This window comes from Brachyhypopomus gauderio, chromosome 3 (assembly GCF_052324685.1).
Source record: "Brachyhypopomus gauderio isolate BG-103 chromosome 3, BGAUD_0.2, whole genome shotgun sequence".
Lineage (NCBI taxonomy): Eukaryota > Metazoa > Chordata > Actinopteri > Gymnotiformes > Hypopomidae > Brachyhypopomus > Brachyhypopomus gauderio.
In genome coordinates, this window is record NC_135213.1 from 12,481,593 (window position 1) to 12,498,018 (window position 16,426).

The window sequence follows — 16,426 nt, forward strand, 5'->3', positions numbered from 1 at the left end:
TGTCCTTCTCTGCTCTGTGGTTGGTCCTCGCCACACGGGAGGTGTTTCAAGGAGATGTGGAGCTCCCACAGAGTTTGGCGTGTTATGGTTATCTTCCATTGCATGGAGCCCCGGTGTGCACAGGTGTCTGATGTATGCTGGACGTTCCTGTCCCAGCCCTACAAACACCGCAGGGCGCACAGTTAGGAAATACACGCTAATGCGGTGCAGGTATTGTAGAGGTATGTAGTCAGTGGTTAGTCAATTCACTAATATTGCACACGCACGCATGCAGAAACGTGGAGAGATTTGCAACGCGGCTTCAGAACCTGGGGCCATGGAGACCATTCGAAGTTCATTGTCACAGAAATGTATTCAGCCAAGTATCCTTCATTCTGGGGCGCTGCTTGGTGAAGGTTTCTGAAGGAAGCAGGACTTCATGCGTTTGTGGCTTCATGTGAGATAAACAGAGAAATTGGCATGTACGCTAGTCATAAATCAGTTTCCCCTTCTCCCAGCTCCGGCTATTTTGCAGTGAAGAAGCTCTTGCCACAATATTTTATTCTCTCTCTCTCTCTCTCTCTCTCTCTCTCTCTCTCTCTCTCTCTCTCTCTCTCTCTCTCTCTCTCACACACACACACACACTGCACCTCTCCTCTTCTCCTTCCTCCCTGCAGTCTCTTCTCAGTAATCTGATTAACATTACGTGAAGTGCGTTAGCGCAGCCCTCACTTAGCCCGTTAGCGCTGTGGCTCAGCAGGATCCACTTCAGCGCGAGCAGCTGGGTAGCCGATGTGAAGGAGAGGCACGAATGGCTGCTCCTCCATGGGAGGATACATCTCTACACTAGCGCTCTCTCTCTCACACACACACACTCCCTCTCACTCCTCTCTCTGCTCTTTTCTCAACCCCTCACACTGCGTGCTTGCTTGCGCTTTCACTCTCACCCCTCTCTCTCTCTCTCTCTCTCTCTCTCTCTCTCTCACCCTCCTTCACTTCTTCCCTCCCTCCCTCCCTCCCTCCTCTGGCTGACTGTCCCAGGACTCCCGCAGTAGTAGAGTCTGCATCACCTTGACGTCCGCCCGCTGCCTGCCTGCAGTCCCCTCCTTCTCCACTCTTCCTTCAATCCCTCTCTTTCTATCCTCTTTCTGCTCCTCCACCACTACCACTTTGTTCTTTTACCTCTCTATTCCCCCCTGTCTCTCTCTCTCTCTCTCTCTCTCTCTCTCTCTCTCTCTCTCTGTCTGTCTCTCTCTGTCTGTCTCTCTCTGTCTCTCTGTCTTCTGTCTCTATCTGCCTGTCCTCTGTTCACCCCTCTCTTACCTTTTTGCCAAAATGTACCAGAACCCGTGGATCACCAACTATCTCAGCCATGTCAAGTTCTGTCAAGGTGAGTAGAACCTTGGTGTGCAGCCCAGCGAGGGTGCTGTTCTACATGCGTGTGAACGGGCCCTGCCCCGCATCTGCGTGACGGGACGCTCCCGCGGCAGTTTTAGCAATGCAGCTTTGTTTCCGAAGTCCATGCAGTACATCTGTAACCTCAAAGGGCGTTCTGATTAGGTGCGGAAATCGGAGAGAGAGAATAACGGATTGAAAGAGGCGGAGGTGTGGAAAGAAAGGCGGCGGAAATGTCTTGGCTATTTGATACTGTTGCTTTTGTAGGGTTTTCTTTCGTAGTTCTATTTGCAGCGTGGTACTCCTGCTGGTGTTCCTGAAGCAGTGAGCATGTCAACTCTTGTGGCACGTGCAGTACCGTCACTGTTCCTGGATCAGTTTAAGGGGCTTGTTTTGGCACGTGCATGCTTTGCAGAAGGATATGGCTTTCTACTTCCCCTCTGTTTTGCCTAAGTGGTGCAGAGGTTCTAACTGGTGTGGGTGAATTGTAACTCTCTACTGACTGTCTGGGTCTCTGCCTGTTTTCTCCAAGAACCATGCAGACATCAAAGGAGCCTTTTCTTCCGTAAAAGCAATTAAATGCTTTGCAAGTTTACTCTTAGGTTGTTAAATGGGTTTAAAGTGTTATTGCATTCCTCCACCTACTTTTCAATTGTTTACTTTTATTGGAGTACTACAGAGTTTCATTTTGAGTCTGTCATTTCACTAAAGAGGTGAACACCCTCCACACAGACCTATCAAACACTACGTCCTTAAGATGGTTAATTATGCTTAGATGGTCGGAGGCCAGTGTTTTCATTATGTCATTCATAATGTAGGCAAGACCTCAGGCAGCGAAGGGCCACGCTGGCTGCGTGTTCCTCCGGAGTAATCCAGTTTGTCTTGAGGGCTAATCCTTCATTAGCTGAAACACCGTCCCCACCAAGACAGAACTGCCATGCTGCTACGTTGCTATGGAAATGCCTCTGTTTTTTTTTGCCGAATGTACTCTCCAGAAGTCTAGATGTGTCATTCTTCTGCCCAGTCATATTTTTAACTCCTGTTACAGCTTGTAACACTTTTCTTTTCTTTTAATATTGTTTTCCTTTCTTTCACTGCGTTACGCTAAAGTTGTTCTTGCATTGATTGTGTAAACCGGAGTGTAGCAATAGATTTGAGCTACTGCGGTGTCACTGGTGAAGTGTTTATATTGTGCACTGAACTGTGTCTGACGTTTAATGGCACTCTACACTTCCTCGTGCTCACAATCAAATGGCAGATGGCCAGATGGTATTAACAAACTGCCACATTAAATAGTTTAATGTAGTATATGTGTATATGTGGGCATCTCCCACCCCTCCCCCACTTTCCTCTTACTGCTAACCAGGCCAGGGCAATCAGTCTCTCACCCTTAAGGTCTGCACGTGCTTCCAGCGTGATTTATCACACAGCGATGACAAAAATGCTTGAGTCATGCACTCTTATCTCCCCCTTTAGAACGTTATCCAAGACTGTGTCTGTGCTTTAAAGCCGGCGGCCAATGGGAGGAGAGGATGGTGTGAAAAAGATGGGTGTCCTGACAGGACAGAGAGCCTTTTTTGCTTTTGAATATATAGATTATTAGGACTGTGGTTGGCATATTCCAGCTACGTGTTTGTGTGTGTGTGTGTGTGTGTGTGTGTGTGTGTGTGTGTGTGTGTGTGTGTGTGTGTGTGTGTGTGTGTGTGTGTGTGTGTGTGTGTGTGTGTGTGTTACAGTTACCATACATATAATAAAAGCATTAAACTACACCATGTGCAAGTTCAGAAATATTCAGACACTGATGGTGCCCTAATCTCTTGTTGATTGGCTGAACCTGGCTGGCCCTGAAGGCCTGTGCATGGCTTCAGATGTGACTGCTGGAGTGTGTGCTGTTTATTGCTCTGGACATCTGTCCGTTTCCTCAGTAGTGTGCGTTGCAGTTCTAGCTGAGGTCAGTATTTGTAGTGTGTGTGTGTGTGTGTGTGTGTGTGTGTGTGTGTGTGTGTGTGTGTGTGTGTGTGTGTGTGTGTGTGTGTGTGTGTGTGTGTGTGTGTGTGTGTGTGTGTGTGTGTGTTACAGTTACCATACATATAATAAAAGCATTAAACTACACCATGTGCAAGTTCAGAAATATTCAGACACTGATGGTGCCCTAATCTCTTGTTGATTGGCTGAACCTGGCTGGCCCTGAAGGCCTGTGCATGGCTTCAGATGTGACTGCTGGAGTGTGTGCTGTTTATTGCTCTGGACATCTGTCCGTTTCCTCAGTAGTGTGCGTTGCAGTTCTAGCTGAGGTCAGTATTTGTAGTGTGTGTGTGTGTGTGTGTGTGTGAGACTCCAGTATGTCTTTCCACATCAGCCATGAATCAGCATGCAGGTGAGAGCTCTTCGCTTTGGCTGACTCCAGTCTTCATTTCACACAGTCCATCTCCTTGTTTTCTTAGTTCTTCTCTGACTTTAAGCCTTCCCATCTCTCTAATCACTGTTGCTTCATCAGCTGCCGCTGTGCTGTGAGGTGAAAGGGCATGTCTAGGCATTGTGGGACGGTTTTAGTGGACACTCTGGCCAGCTGTGAAAACACTACATGCTGAAACTCAGTCCTGGGGGAATCTACAGAGCCCTCGTTTATTCTCCCATCTCAGATGATGTTTGTAGAAAATGAGGAAGCTGTAATACTCCTCCACAGCAACATCTCCTGTGTGTGTGTGTGTGTGTGTGTGTGTGTGTGTGTGTGTGTGTGTGTGTGTGTGTGTGTGTGTGTGTGTGTCTTTGTCGGTCTGCTGGAGGTGGTTGATTAACTCAAATGTTAAACGATGCTTTCAAGAATTAACTTCTATATAACAAATGTACAGTACACAGTAAATGCAGTAAATTCCCTACATCTGGTGTTATATGCTTATAGCAGGGCTAAGATAACATTAGTGTGGCCATCACCACATTCAGATTGAGGTGGTCAGATTCCAGTAAGTCACTAATAGATTGTGAAGGGATTTGCTTGTTCTTCAATGGCACAGAGTCAAATATAAGATGTTGAGTTTAGGAGTCCACTAGTACTCGTGCAGTTCAACCCCTATTTGAGAGTTTCCATCCAGCTTCTTCCGCAGGATTAGTCATGACTGCCCTCAACAAAGATAAATAACATTTGACAGTAAATGTTTTGATGGAGGAACTATCAAATGCCTTTTTATACACACAACTATATTTTCTGTGGGAAAGATCCTGTTTGAATCTCTTGCGCTGTAAACAGTCAGCATTCGCTGAGAGAGAGAGAACTAAAATAAGTCAAACCCGTTTTGTGAAGTCAGTTGGCATGGGTGACATGTATTGCTCACTGTGGTGCTCTTGTATGTCAACAGGCATCACAAAGCAGACCACCACCACAGTTGGCAGACCTAAGCTATCACCAAGGGCTCTTGGGTAAGTGCTGTTAGCCTTGCGTTCTTCATCCTCATGTGAAGTTCAGCTTGACCTCTCTTTTTCCTCTCTGTAAAACGTTCCTGTAAGTTTTAGTGTGACTGCCCCATTTCATAATGCAGTTCAACATCTAATGAAGCCAGGCCATTTTTAAAATGTAGTTTTAAACAGAGGTGGACAATCCAGGTCAGAAAGAAAGTCCTCACCAGGATTTTGCTCAGGCTTCCTGGATTGTGTTGATTCCACTATTTTTTACCTGGCTTGCACTTATTAGAAAATCCAGCAAGCAAATCCAAGGATTTTCTGAACCTGGAATGTCCACCTCTGGTTTTAAACTACATTTTCTTCCATTTGTGGCCAATTTGTTGTGGGATTCCTGCTGTGTTTTGGATCGGTATCATGCTACATAACTACTTTTGAGTTTTAGCTCACACACAGATGCCTTGACACTGTACTGCAGAATTTCCTGGTTCTACTTGGAATTCATTGGGCCCTCGTTAACTGCAGTCCATCCAAGGTCTCCACCCTTCCCCACACCATTCTGTTAGCTCCACCCTTCCCCACACCATTCTGTTAACTCCACCATGCTCCACCCTTCCCCACACCATTCTGTTAGCTCCACCCTTCCCCACACCATTCTGTTAGCTCCACCCTTCCCCACACCATTCCATTAACTCCACCCTTCCCCACACCATTCTGTTAACTCCACCCTTCCCCACACCATTCTGTTAACTCCACCGTTCCCCACACCATTCTGTTAACTCCACCCTTCCCCACACCATTCCGTTAGCTCCACCCTTCCCCACACCATTCTGTTAGCTCCACCCTTCCCCACACCATTCCGTTAGCTCCACCCTTCCCCACACCATTCTGTTAGCTCCACCCTTCCCCACACCATTCCGTTAGCTCCACCCTTCCCCACACCATTCCGTTAGCTCCACCCTTCCCCACACCATTCCGTTAACTCCACCCTTCCCCACACTTCCCCACACCATTCTGTTAACTCCACCCTTCCCCACACCATTCCGTTAACTCCACCCTTCCCCACACCATTCTGTTAGCTCCACCCTTCCCCACACCATTCTGTTAACTCCACCCTTCCCCACACCATTCCGTTAGCTCCACCCTTCCCCACACCATTCTGTTAACTCCACCCTTCCCCACCCTTCCCCACACCATTCTGTTAACTCCACCCTTCCCCACACCATTCTGTTAACTCCACCATGCTCCACGGCTGCCATGAGCTTTTGGTGTTGCATCAGTTTGTTCATCAGGTGCAGGGGAGGCTTGTGGATCCTTGTTTGTCATCCAAGGGCTCATTTGAAGAATTTGTATCATGCCATTGGACTTACCTGTGCAGGTCACACCTCCTTTGGGAGACCAGCAGGAGCTGAATCTCTTCTGTTCTACTACCTGTCCCAGCTGTCTGCTATATTACCCCACTACTCCAGCCTTGGGTGCTGCAGCCTGTGTTTTGAGTGGACATTGCATTTTGGCTTACGCAAGACAACTTCTCATTACCTATGACTAATGTAAATTTGGTCGGGATATATCATTCCTCCTTTCTGTTTGTTATCCTTTCATTCATTGGAAGTAAAGCGGTCTCTAGATTTTGGTGCAAAGTAAAGCACTTCACAGTTTATTGAAGACAACACAAAAGGTGCTGAATTCAATCGTTCCAGCATGCTTTGAGTCTACCGAACACCTTAAGGCATTACTTCTGCCAATGAAATATATTTTATAGACAGATAATTTATGGGAATAATTTATGATTGTTCATATTTTATGTAAGTAGAACACATAGAATACAGGAAATAGCTCCTAAAATGTGTTGATTTATTATTCGCTTTGGCCATGGTCATCAGTTTCCAAAATACTGTGTCTCCATGTTATCAAGTGCTTGTGCAAAAACCGCTACACGTGTGTGTGTGTGTGTGTGTGTGTGTGTGTGTGTGTGTATGTATATATATATATATATATATATATATATATATATATATATATATATATATATATATATATATATATATATATATATACACACACACACACACACACACACACACACACACACACACACACACACACATTTGCTTTTCATTCTTTTCATCTCCACTCTTTTTGTACACTCATAATGTTTTCTTATTTGTTTACAAATGCACAAATAGGAATGTGATGTTTACTATATTTCATGCCTTGACTTAATTTTCTCATATTTACGTTTTGGAATCTTGTACAGTACTGTATGCCAATAACCCCATTTGCTGTCAAGAAATATTTTTTTTCTGTCAGCTTGGTACTTAGTGAACTAATTCCAGTAGAGGAAAATAAGCTTTGTAAAATTCCCCATTTTTCAGAAAAGAATTCCTCCTCTTTTGCCAAGTTACAGTTGGGACAGTTTTTTTTCCCTTGCAATAAAACTGGAATGCTACATTTTCATCACAATATCACTATTTGCAATAGTTTTCTTTATGGATTCAGTTATCTTCACTTGTCTCCCCGTCTGCCGTATTTCAAAAGCCAGTTTTCTGTTTTCCTAAGCTTCCAGAAAAAGCTCTTGTTTGAAGATAAAGTATCCCAGACCAACCTGCCTGTTGAAGATAAAGTATCCCAGACCAACCTGCCTGTTGAAGATAAACCCCTGACCAGTGTGCACAAAGGTGAGTGAAGAGTGTCCAGTCCTTGCTAAATCACTTCCGCTTCACACTTTGGGGGCGATTAAATGAACTCTGGTTTTGTTCAGCAGCAAGACACACCAGTTTGGTTTTGCTGCAAAAAGTTACTGTGACCATCTACTGAAACCCGAGGGACTACACCACTTGAACGCCTTATTCTGTTAATATTACTCCAGTCTACCTTCACTGGACCCTCTTTTCCCCTATGTGCAACGTCCATTGACTGGTCCCGGGGGGGGGGGGCTACTTCATGACTTCCTGCCCATTAAGTCAGGCTGGGGGTCGAGACTTATGTCATGATGGCCTATTTTTACCCTCCTAGGGTCCACCTGTTTTTAGGCCAGTGGCTGATCTTACTCAGTAGCCCTGTAAGTGATCCTGGTGCGTACAGTGGTTTAAGTGTATGTGCCGGGTGGTTTAAGTGTATGTGCGCTTGGGTTTAAGAAACGGGAGAATAGGATTTTGATGATCTGTCACCGGAGCAGCCTCCGTTTGGTAAGAGCTCACAGAAGACTTGCGCCATACGGTTAGATGATGTGGCCCGGAGTACCCCAGGACCAAGACCTATTATCAGACCAAGATTACAATACTAACACTGGCATGTGTCGGTTAGAGTGGCCTTGCAACATCGTGAACCGTCGGTTAATATCGTTATACGAAAAGTGGTCTGCGTTTAGCAGTGGAGTATTTTGGACCTTAAGTAGACTTGTGAAGAGGCATTTATTTGTGGTTTGGAATTGCCTTAATCTACAGTGTGTGTTCACAGAGGACCATGGCTGATATCCCTAGATAGAACAATCTCACACTATCTGTGCATTGTGTACAGTTCTAGAGAGGACATCTGGACTACGTGTCATTACCTAGAACTGCTCATCGGGAGGTAAATGAAACCCAGCAGTGATTCTTGACCGCTGTGGCATTGTAATGCTATTGCTATTTGATGATAAACTAAGACATTTCACTCCTTGTTTTGTTATAAGCAGTGGTGGGTTTGGAAGAGAGACCATTTGTGATTGGGTGATTCTTAAAGGTCTTCATACACGCATCCAGGCATTTTTTGGATTTGGGGGATTTGGGTCATTCCTGTAGCTTCAGGATCTCTGTGAAAGCTGGAGCTTCTCGAGCGCTGTTGGACAGTAATTTAGTCATGATGGTCACTCCACTTGCTTTTGTGAGGCTGATTTCTTTGCTGCAGTGGTATAGTAGAAAAGAACTTTACTTCTCATTAAAGTGTTAAACATCTCTCATTGAACTGTTGATTACTTACCTTTACTTTACTTATTTTACTGAGAATAGGGAACCATTTTTTTTGTTTACAGAATAAAAAGTTTAAATCTTTTCTGTTGCGAGTGTTGTTCACCTTGTGTTTCCACTGCCGCCTCCTCTTGTCTTGTTTCTCTGCAGTCTCGGAGTTAAGGAAGCGATTTGAGAGCATCAGCACGAGTCAGAAGGACCGCTGGGACATGAACAGGTAAGACATTTTTATTAGCAACAGACATGAATCGAATTCAAATGTTTGCAGATCTGGTTGTATTTCTGTGGCTGACTTGTGTTCTGGGGGAGTTAATGGCTGCCTTGTCCCGCCTCTCCTAGGAAGGAGCGAATTGCGCGGCGCCTAGAAGGGATTGATGGGGATATCCAGCTATCCCTTTCCAGCACTGGTCTGGTAACCCATCGGCTGCTGGAGGAGGACACGCCCAGATACACCCGAGCAGCAGACGCTTGTGACCCATGCACAGGTAAGAGCGGTGGGATGATTCTTGACTCTAATTATACTGTACTGTATTTACAACTAACCGAGTAGAAACACGAGTACTTGTGGGTGTTGATGAATTTCTGCAAACATAAGCGTGTTGAAAAGTAACCAAAGCAACATGCTAGTGAAACCTACAACAGTTCTCAATAGCAGTGATTGGAACCAGAAATCTGGAGTGTTTAGAGCCTCTTAAAGGCTCCATTACACAGTAATTTAAGCATTTGCAGTTGACATACTGGCAGCAAACAGGGTAGAACCAGGCTGTAACTTGCTTTTCGCCTTCAGCTTCTCTCCAGCACTTTGGCAGAGATGACCCTGCTGAGTCAGACCTGCATGGCTCAGGGTGTGCGCCCAAGTACCAGATGCATCCGGAGACGCAGTTGGCCCACCCCGCTCCGGCCCACCCCGCGCCGGCCCACGACCCCAGCTCTACCGGCACAGCTGGCCTGGAGTCCAAAGCCGAACGCATCGCCCGCTACAAAGCGGACCGGCGCCGTCAGCTGACCGAGCGCTACCGCATCTTGCTGGACGAGGACGGCGACGTGGACCGGGCCCGAATGTGGAGGGAGCCCAAGGGCCCGGAGCATCGACACAGGCAGCAGGCGGACACGGGTGAGCAAGCGGAGCGCCACGCCCACGTGTCCCGCCCAGAGCCGGAGAGGGACTACGGCGGGGAGCGGGCTGACTCACTCTCCGAGCACGAGAGGAGGATGAACCTGGAGAACCGGAGGAGCGGGCAGGACTGGGGTGGGGTACGTGGGGGTGGGGTACGTGGGGGTGGCGTCCCTGCCCCTGACCCTTCCACCACGTACATGGACACTTCTGAGTACGCCAGGGCTCCAGGCCGGGAGCAGGTTGGCACGGAGGTCCCCAGATCACCCAAAGCGAGCCGACCCGCCAAGCAGGCGGCTTCCCCGGGGGATTTGTTCATGGAACAGCAGGCCCAGAATGTCCTTCACAAACAGGGGTAAGTGTTGGCTGCCCCCGACACTCGTGACACTCTTCATCTATTCATGGGCTCTTTTTGGCAACCTTCCATTCTCACCTTTTTCATTTCACTCTTTTTTTTTCCAGTCCATCCCCTTCTTTCCTCTCTCTCCCTTCTCCTGGTCATTTAAAATGTCAGTTTTGGCCTCCGGCACTCTGTATTTGTGATGTCTTTAGCAGACTCTGTCTTCATGCAGAGCTTCAAAGCATACGGATCCTCTTGTGAAATGGTGCAATATTGAGTTTTTTCTCTTTTTCTGTAATCCTGTAATGGGAGGACCACTTAGTCTGTGTATTCCAGTTTGTTTGCTCATAATACGAGTTTCACAACTCTACAATGAAAGAAATCTGAATGTGGAATCACACATATTATGTTAAGTTAGCTTTAATGGCAAATTCCCATGTAGCATAAATAAATCTAGTAAGATATAGAAGATGTGTTTTTAATCCTGATGTTTATTCTTATCTGATCTCCACAGATTTATATTTCTCCATTGTTTTCCTTCTTTTCCCTTAGCTGTATCATATTTTCTTCTCCTCCATAACTTTCTAAAAGCTTAATGGATGTGCGATGCACAATAACATTCAAATAAGTAAAGTTAATCTGGGATTTTTGAAAACCTGAATAGTCAGATTATGATGCATCTGTGTGCTCGCATTTGTAATGTAAGGCTATCTGGAGCTCATATGCAGGCTGAGTGAAAATTAAAATGATGATAAAATGTTTTAGGTTGTGTATCTGTACCATTTTACAGCTGTGCAGACGCACATAATTTCCAATATACACGGGACAGTGACTCGCATATCCATCATTTACTCTGATCTTGCCATTGTGACTTTTTCTAGTCCTTTCTCCAGTGTTTCTCCAGTGTTTCTCCAGTGTTTCTCCAGTGTTTCTCCAGTGTTTCTCCAGTGTTTCTCCAGTGTTTCTCCAGTGTTTCTCCAGTGTTTCTCCAGTGTTTCTCCAGTGTTTCTCCAGTGCCTGTGTGTCCTGTTCTTGCACCTTTGTGATTCAGAACCGCGGCTCCTGCTGTAATCCTGCCTCTGTGTGTTTTTCTTATCGGTTTGGGTAAAATCTTGAGGTTTTGGCCTTAAGATTCCAGTTCTCTTTGGCGCACGTTCAGTCGTGTACGAGTGCGGTGAAGCTGCTTGTCCAGTGTGAGTGTTGTGACTGCTGCTGCTGGAGGTGTTTTGGCTCCTGTCACAGGGAGATTTGTAATTGCTATTTGTGTCATGCAACCTTATCATCTTTATCCTTTCCTCTTATATGCAGATGCGTTGAACGAAAGCCCTTTTTTTATGTGGTATGAATTGGAAAATGATTTTTCCCATTTAACAAGCTCATTCAAGGTCTGAACCACTTGGCCTGCTGGTCAAGCTAGATATGCATAAGATCGTGTCTGTTGGTCCATGGCTGGCGGCCATGTTGAGAGGCTCACTCATTCACATCTCTGTCGCTGCATTTAGCCCCCATAACCAGCCAGCCAGCCAATGGTCACTCCAGACTGATTCAGAAGGAGACACCATTTCCCCAATCAACTGGCCTTCCAGGTACCTTCATGTTGGGGTGACTGGTTGTGTCTCATTCTCCCTCTAATACCCGCCACATCTAACCTCATGGCCCAGTTCAAAACCATCTATAGTCTCTTCTCCACTCTTTGACAAAGGAGATCTCACTGTATCCATGTAGGACCATAGTACTTCAATGGGTCATTTGATTATGAAGCTTATTTAAGGTTAGAAGGTCTGTTTGGTCCTGGAGGACCAATGTACCAAAGTTGAGATTCTCAACATGCTGTAACTGAAGATTACACCATGGTACTTTGATAAATCCCATGTGATTGTATTGTGCATTTTGAATTGGGCCTTTTATTTATCTAACCATAGCCATGTTTTCATCCCACGCTGTTAATGGGTGGTGGTGTTGATTTTGTGTGTGTGAACATTTTATTTATTTTTTTGGAGTTTCCAAGATAATCAGTTTCCTTAGAGTCCCTTTCTAGTATAACAGTTACTAATATGTTGGACAGTCAAACACTGCTTAATCTTCATTCCATATCTCCTCTATTTTAGTGTAGATCTGTGTTTTAAGGATATGTTTGAATAAAGGTTAATGTCCTATTTCTGTCAGTTTGAAGGGAAATGTGCTTATGGGGCGTGAAGTGTAAAATGGGAGAATTTCCTTTGCAGGATTCTCACTGACTTTATGACGTATATTCAAAATGATCAGTAGGACGTGAGCAGTCATGCATAAAGGGAAGAGAGAACCATGGCCTGACTTCCATCCACTCATTTCACACACAAATTGTCTGTCTGGTTTTTGTCCATTGATTCTGGCAAGCACGGTGGTGTTTCTGTCCTGTAGCTGCACTGGTAGCATCTGTAGTGGTTAGGGAGAACATGTTGTAGATTACAGGGTGGCTGTTTGTCCTCTCATTGCTTCCCCCGTCACAGCGGCGGCCGCCTTCGCCAGTCCCAGTGAGGGTGATGGCGGGGGAGGGGAAGGTCATGGCTTTGGGTGATGACGGTGAAATAGTCCTGACTCATCTCCTCTTGCCTCGAGTGGAAAGACGTTCTGAGAGTGTTCTTATTCATGAAAATTTTAAATGGCTACAAAATAAAGAGGCTTTAGAAATGCTTTGAGCTTTTTAAATGCCGTTCCATCTTTTTAGGGTTTTGTCTGCCTTTTGACCTCTCAGAAGTCATTAGTGGTGGTTCTTTTGTAGAACCACTCTGTGGTGGCTGGTGTTGAAGTCAAACACATTTTGCTTGCTTTAGGTGAACATGCTCATCACCTGTCCATAATGGCTAATAATCTAGGCTAGGTAGTATATACCCTAAACCTGTGCATTCTCTTCTTTGTCTGTGGTAAGCCACAGAGTCAAAGTAAAACCAGACATTAGGCAGGCTGTTTATTATTTAGATAAACATTACACATAGTAATCCAGTCCTGTGTAGGCAGCTGTGTAGAATAAATGCATAATTGCCTGAAATTAAGCACCCTTGTATGCAAATCTACACGGGCCAGCATCTGGGAACCTTTGATCAAAGGTTCAAAAGAAAAGGCAAATGAGCACATTTTGCCAAAATAAAATGGATGTTGAACTTGAAAACGCTGGCGCAGTGAGTCGAGCCATGCAGGGTGCAGCGTGCTCGTCATGGCCAGACAGCTTAAGCCAATCGGCGTGTGCCCACCCCCCACTCTTTCTTTTTGGCTGCGGTGTGAGAGATTTCTGTATTGAATTATTGAGATGCATCTTAAGATACTTATAAAGGTCATTAATATGTCTCCACTTGCAAAGAGACACAGAAGAAAGCAATCATGTTTGACTTATGTTTGACTCGTATTAGGGGGGGAAAAGTTCAAACGAAGTGTGTAAAATACACCATATATGCAGGTGAACCATCAGCACGTGCAGATGGCTGGAGGCTTTGGGCCTGGGTCGGGTCACGGAGGCTTTAGTATCTAAAGGAGTGTGGAAGAGCCTGAAAATATGGCTCTGTACAGGAGGCGTGGGAAGACAGGTTAATGACTTCTGCCTTAACAGTTCTCAGCTGCAGGAGATCCAGTCTTGACATAGGATAACAGATGGGGGGCCTTGGATATAATGCAGTGTGCAGTAACAGATGTTCAGAGAAGAAGGTGACAAAATGTTGGATATTTTTCATTGTTTTAATGTCTTAACCCCTCCAGAATTGGACGCCTTTTTGTGTAATCCGTGGTTTATTTAAACAGTACTTGGAAACTGAAGAGTTTAAGTGAGTCTTACCATCTGCTTTCTCTGTGCTGGGAACTTCAGCCTGCGGTGGTAACCTTAATAAAAAATAAAAATAAAGGAAATGAGTGAACCACTGACAGCACATATCATGAGGTACTGAAGATCCAATACTAATATCAACTTATCGTATTCACCAATTATAAGGCAATAATGAAAGCTGAAAATCTTCAGGCTCTGAACAGTATTGGTGCTCCAGTGCGTCCAGGTTCACGTTCCCCTCATCTGCGGGCATTATTTCACTTACCAGCACATGTTTCTCATTACTGCTGCTGTAGAAAAGAAGAAATTTGAGAGCGTCTGAATGTTTTTTGTTTTTGTTCTTTTTCCTTCCAAATATGATCAGGTTGATCACATCTTAATATACTGGAGACATACCTGAATAAAAACGAGTGTGATTTGCATCTTTAAGGAAGAGGCATTGCGCGGAAGACTTGGGGCTGTATTGTTAGATCCTCATTGCCTAACTCATAAAAGTGTCCCACCTCAACTCACTCCTTGTGCTGGGTGATCTCTGGTTTTTCCCTTTGTTAACTATCTTGGTGTTAACCCGTCTCTCTCTCTCCTCCTGAAGAATCAGAGTTAGGGAGAGGCAGGCACGTGAGGAACCATCACAGAGCAGCCTCAAGCAGGGTTCCATGTCCGAGGCGCCTGCATACCGCCGTAACCCCTGCTACCCAGCCCGCTCGGCCTACCATGACCATCCGGGCACCCACCTCGCCTACCAACCAGCCCAGCGGCAGCACTCCCGTGCTGGGCAGGCTGAGTTTCAGGACCGTGGCTGCCTTGGCTACCTCTCCATGGGCAATGAGCCCAGCCCTCAAGTTTGGCAGGAAACAGATCTAGGAGTTGAAGAAGCGGAGAGTACGAGAGAGGTGCGGCAAGACCCACGGGCAGAGAGGCTCCTGAGCACCAGGAGAGCCGCGTTGCCCTCTACGGCCCGAACAACGGAGAGAGGTTCTGACGACCATTGTGGCAGGCCTGGGGAGACGCATCGGGCCTCGGTCAAACAGGGCCGGGACGGACGGAGCAGAGATGGAGTAAGCAAAGAGCCTAGAGGGAGATACGATGGTCGGCCACGCCGAGAAGATTATACTGAACACGTGTCCCGACTTCAGGCAACTGAAGCGGTGCAGGCCAGAGCCAGCCACGTCCAGGACAGACCGGAGGGCTGGCATCGGCAGCGAGGAACCGGCTGTCCGTCATCCCAGGACACGGCCCAAGCCCCTCTCCCACCGTCCGATGGACGATGGGCTCCAGGTCCGGCCAGGCACCTCACTCATTACATAGCAGAGAACATACAGACTACTCCTGCTCCTGCATCACCCGCCCAGCTAGCCGTCCACCGCAAGGACGGTGGCCCTCAGGCCAGCGCCGCCAACGGAGACCGGTCCCCTGTTGACGCGATGGTTTCTGTAGCCCAGCTCCGCCACTCCTATCTGGAGAGTGCCACAGGTCCCCGGAAACCTGATCAGTTTCAGTATGTGGAGCTTTTTAAAATACAGGGCCTGTGTCTCCCATTGGGCTCTTTCTAAGACTAACTCTGGAAAATTAACCTTCAAATTGCTTCAGCTAACTTCTAACCACAGAGGAGATAGAAACGTGGAAAAAAAAAAAAAAAAACGCTTGTTCATCCTAACCACCGCTATCTGGCTACATTAGTTGGCAGACTCCACAGCTTTCACCCAAGAAATGGGATGTGGCTTACTTTCTCCTGTTGCTGGAAGGATGCATGTCAGTGTTCTCACTGTTGTTCATTTTGTGCTGACACTAATTCAGGCACTTTTCAGCCTCTTAATCCCTTGGGCCTGTTCTGATGCTGCTGCCTGCTTCCTCCACTCTGTTGTGGTAGGGTAGAGGGCTTCCCTGCCATCACCGAAGTACCCTGGAGAAGTGAGAGAGCGTCCCGGCAGCCCCGGAAGTACACGTCTCCCTCTGAGAGTAGAAAGACCTCAGAGAGGTTTAGAACGCAGCCCGTCACGTGGGCTGAGCAGCAGGACACCAGTCGGTAGGAGGCGTAGAGGGCCGTACCTGCACGAGCACGCCAGTGTGGGGCTGAGCTTGGAGATGGCACCTGTAGCTTTTGCATCTCCACCTGCTGCTGAATCTTAACTTAACATCTTAACTGATATTCACATGGAGTGATCTGTTTGTGTGACATGGCCTTTGACGGGTTTGCCCTTTTTATTCCCCCGGTAAATATTGTACAGATCAATATATGCCATTTACAAAAGAGATGAAAAGGTAGATCAACACCCCCACCCCACCCACCCATCCGATGGTCATATTAATTGCTGCAGTAAGCCATCTTAAATTTTGTCTCTTTCCAATTAACAAGATTGTTATTCCACTATGTTACGACCCGCCCCTGTGTAGGGTAGAGGCGGACCAAAGAAATACACGGTGGAGTGCAAGTGAATTGGGAAAACTAGGAGACAGATATA

General features: G+C 46.3%; 1 protein-coding gene across 14 annotated transcripts in view; it reads left to right on the forward strand.

The window, feature by feature from the left end:
* svila (supervillin a) overlaps window positions 1–16,426 on the forward strand; it is a 60,474-nt gene that overhangs the window by 14,693 nt on the left and 29,355 nt on the right. For 2 of the 14 annotated variants that reach the window (XM_076999578.1, XM_076999585.1), the window contains exons 1-9: window positions 941–1,369; window positions 4,731–4,791; window positions 7,330–7,448; window positions 8,868–8,934; window positions 9,057–9,202; window positions 9,505–10,186; window positions 11,674–11,757; window positions 14,557–15,462; window positions 15,835–15,990. In XM_076999578.1, coding sequence (XP_076855693.1) covers window positions 1,315–1,369; window positions 4,731–4,791; window positions 7,330–7,448; window positions 8,868–8,934; window positions 9,057–9,202; window positions 9,505–10,186; window positions 11,674–11,757; window positions 14,557–15,462; window positions 15,835–15,990 — 2,276 coding nt within the window. In that variant the 5' untranslated portion in view covers window positions 941–1,314. Of the gene's footprint in view, window positions 1–934; window positions 1,370–4,730; window positions 4,792–7,329; window positions 7,449–8,867; window positions 8,935–9,056; window positions 9,203–9,504; window positions 10,187–11,673; window positions 11,758–14,556; window positions 15,463–15,834; window positions 15,991–16,426 lie in introns of those variants that run through there. The other 12 variants (XM_076999587.1, XM_076999580.1, XM_076999590.1 and 9 more) reach the window with 10 other exon arrangements.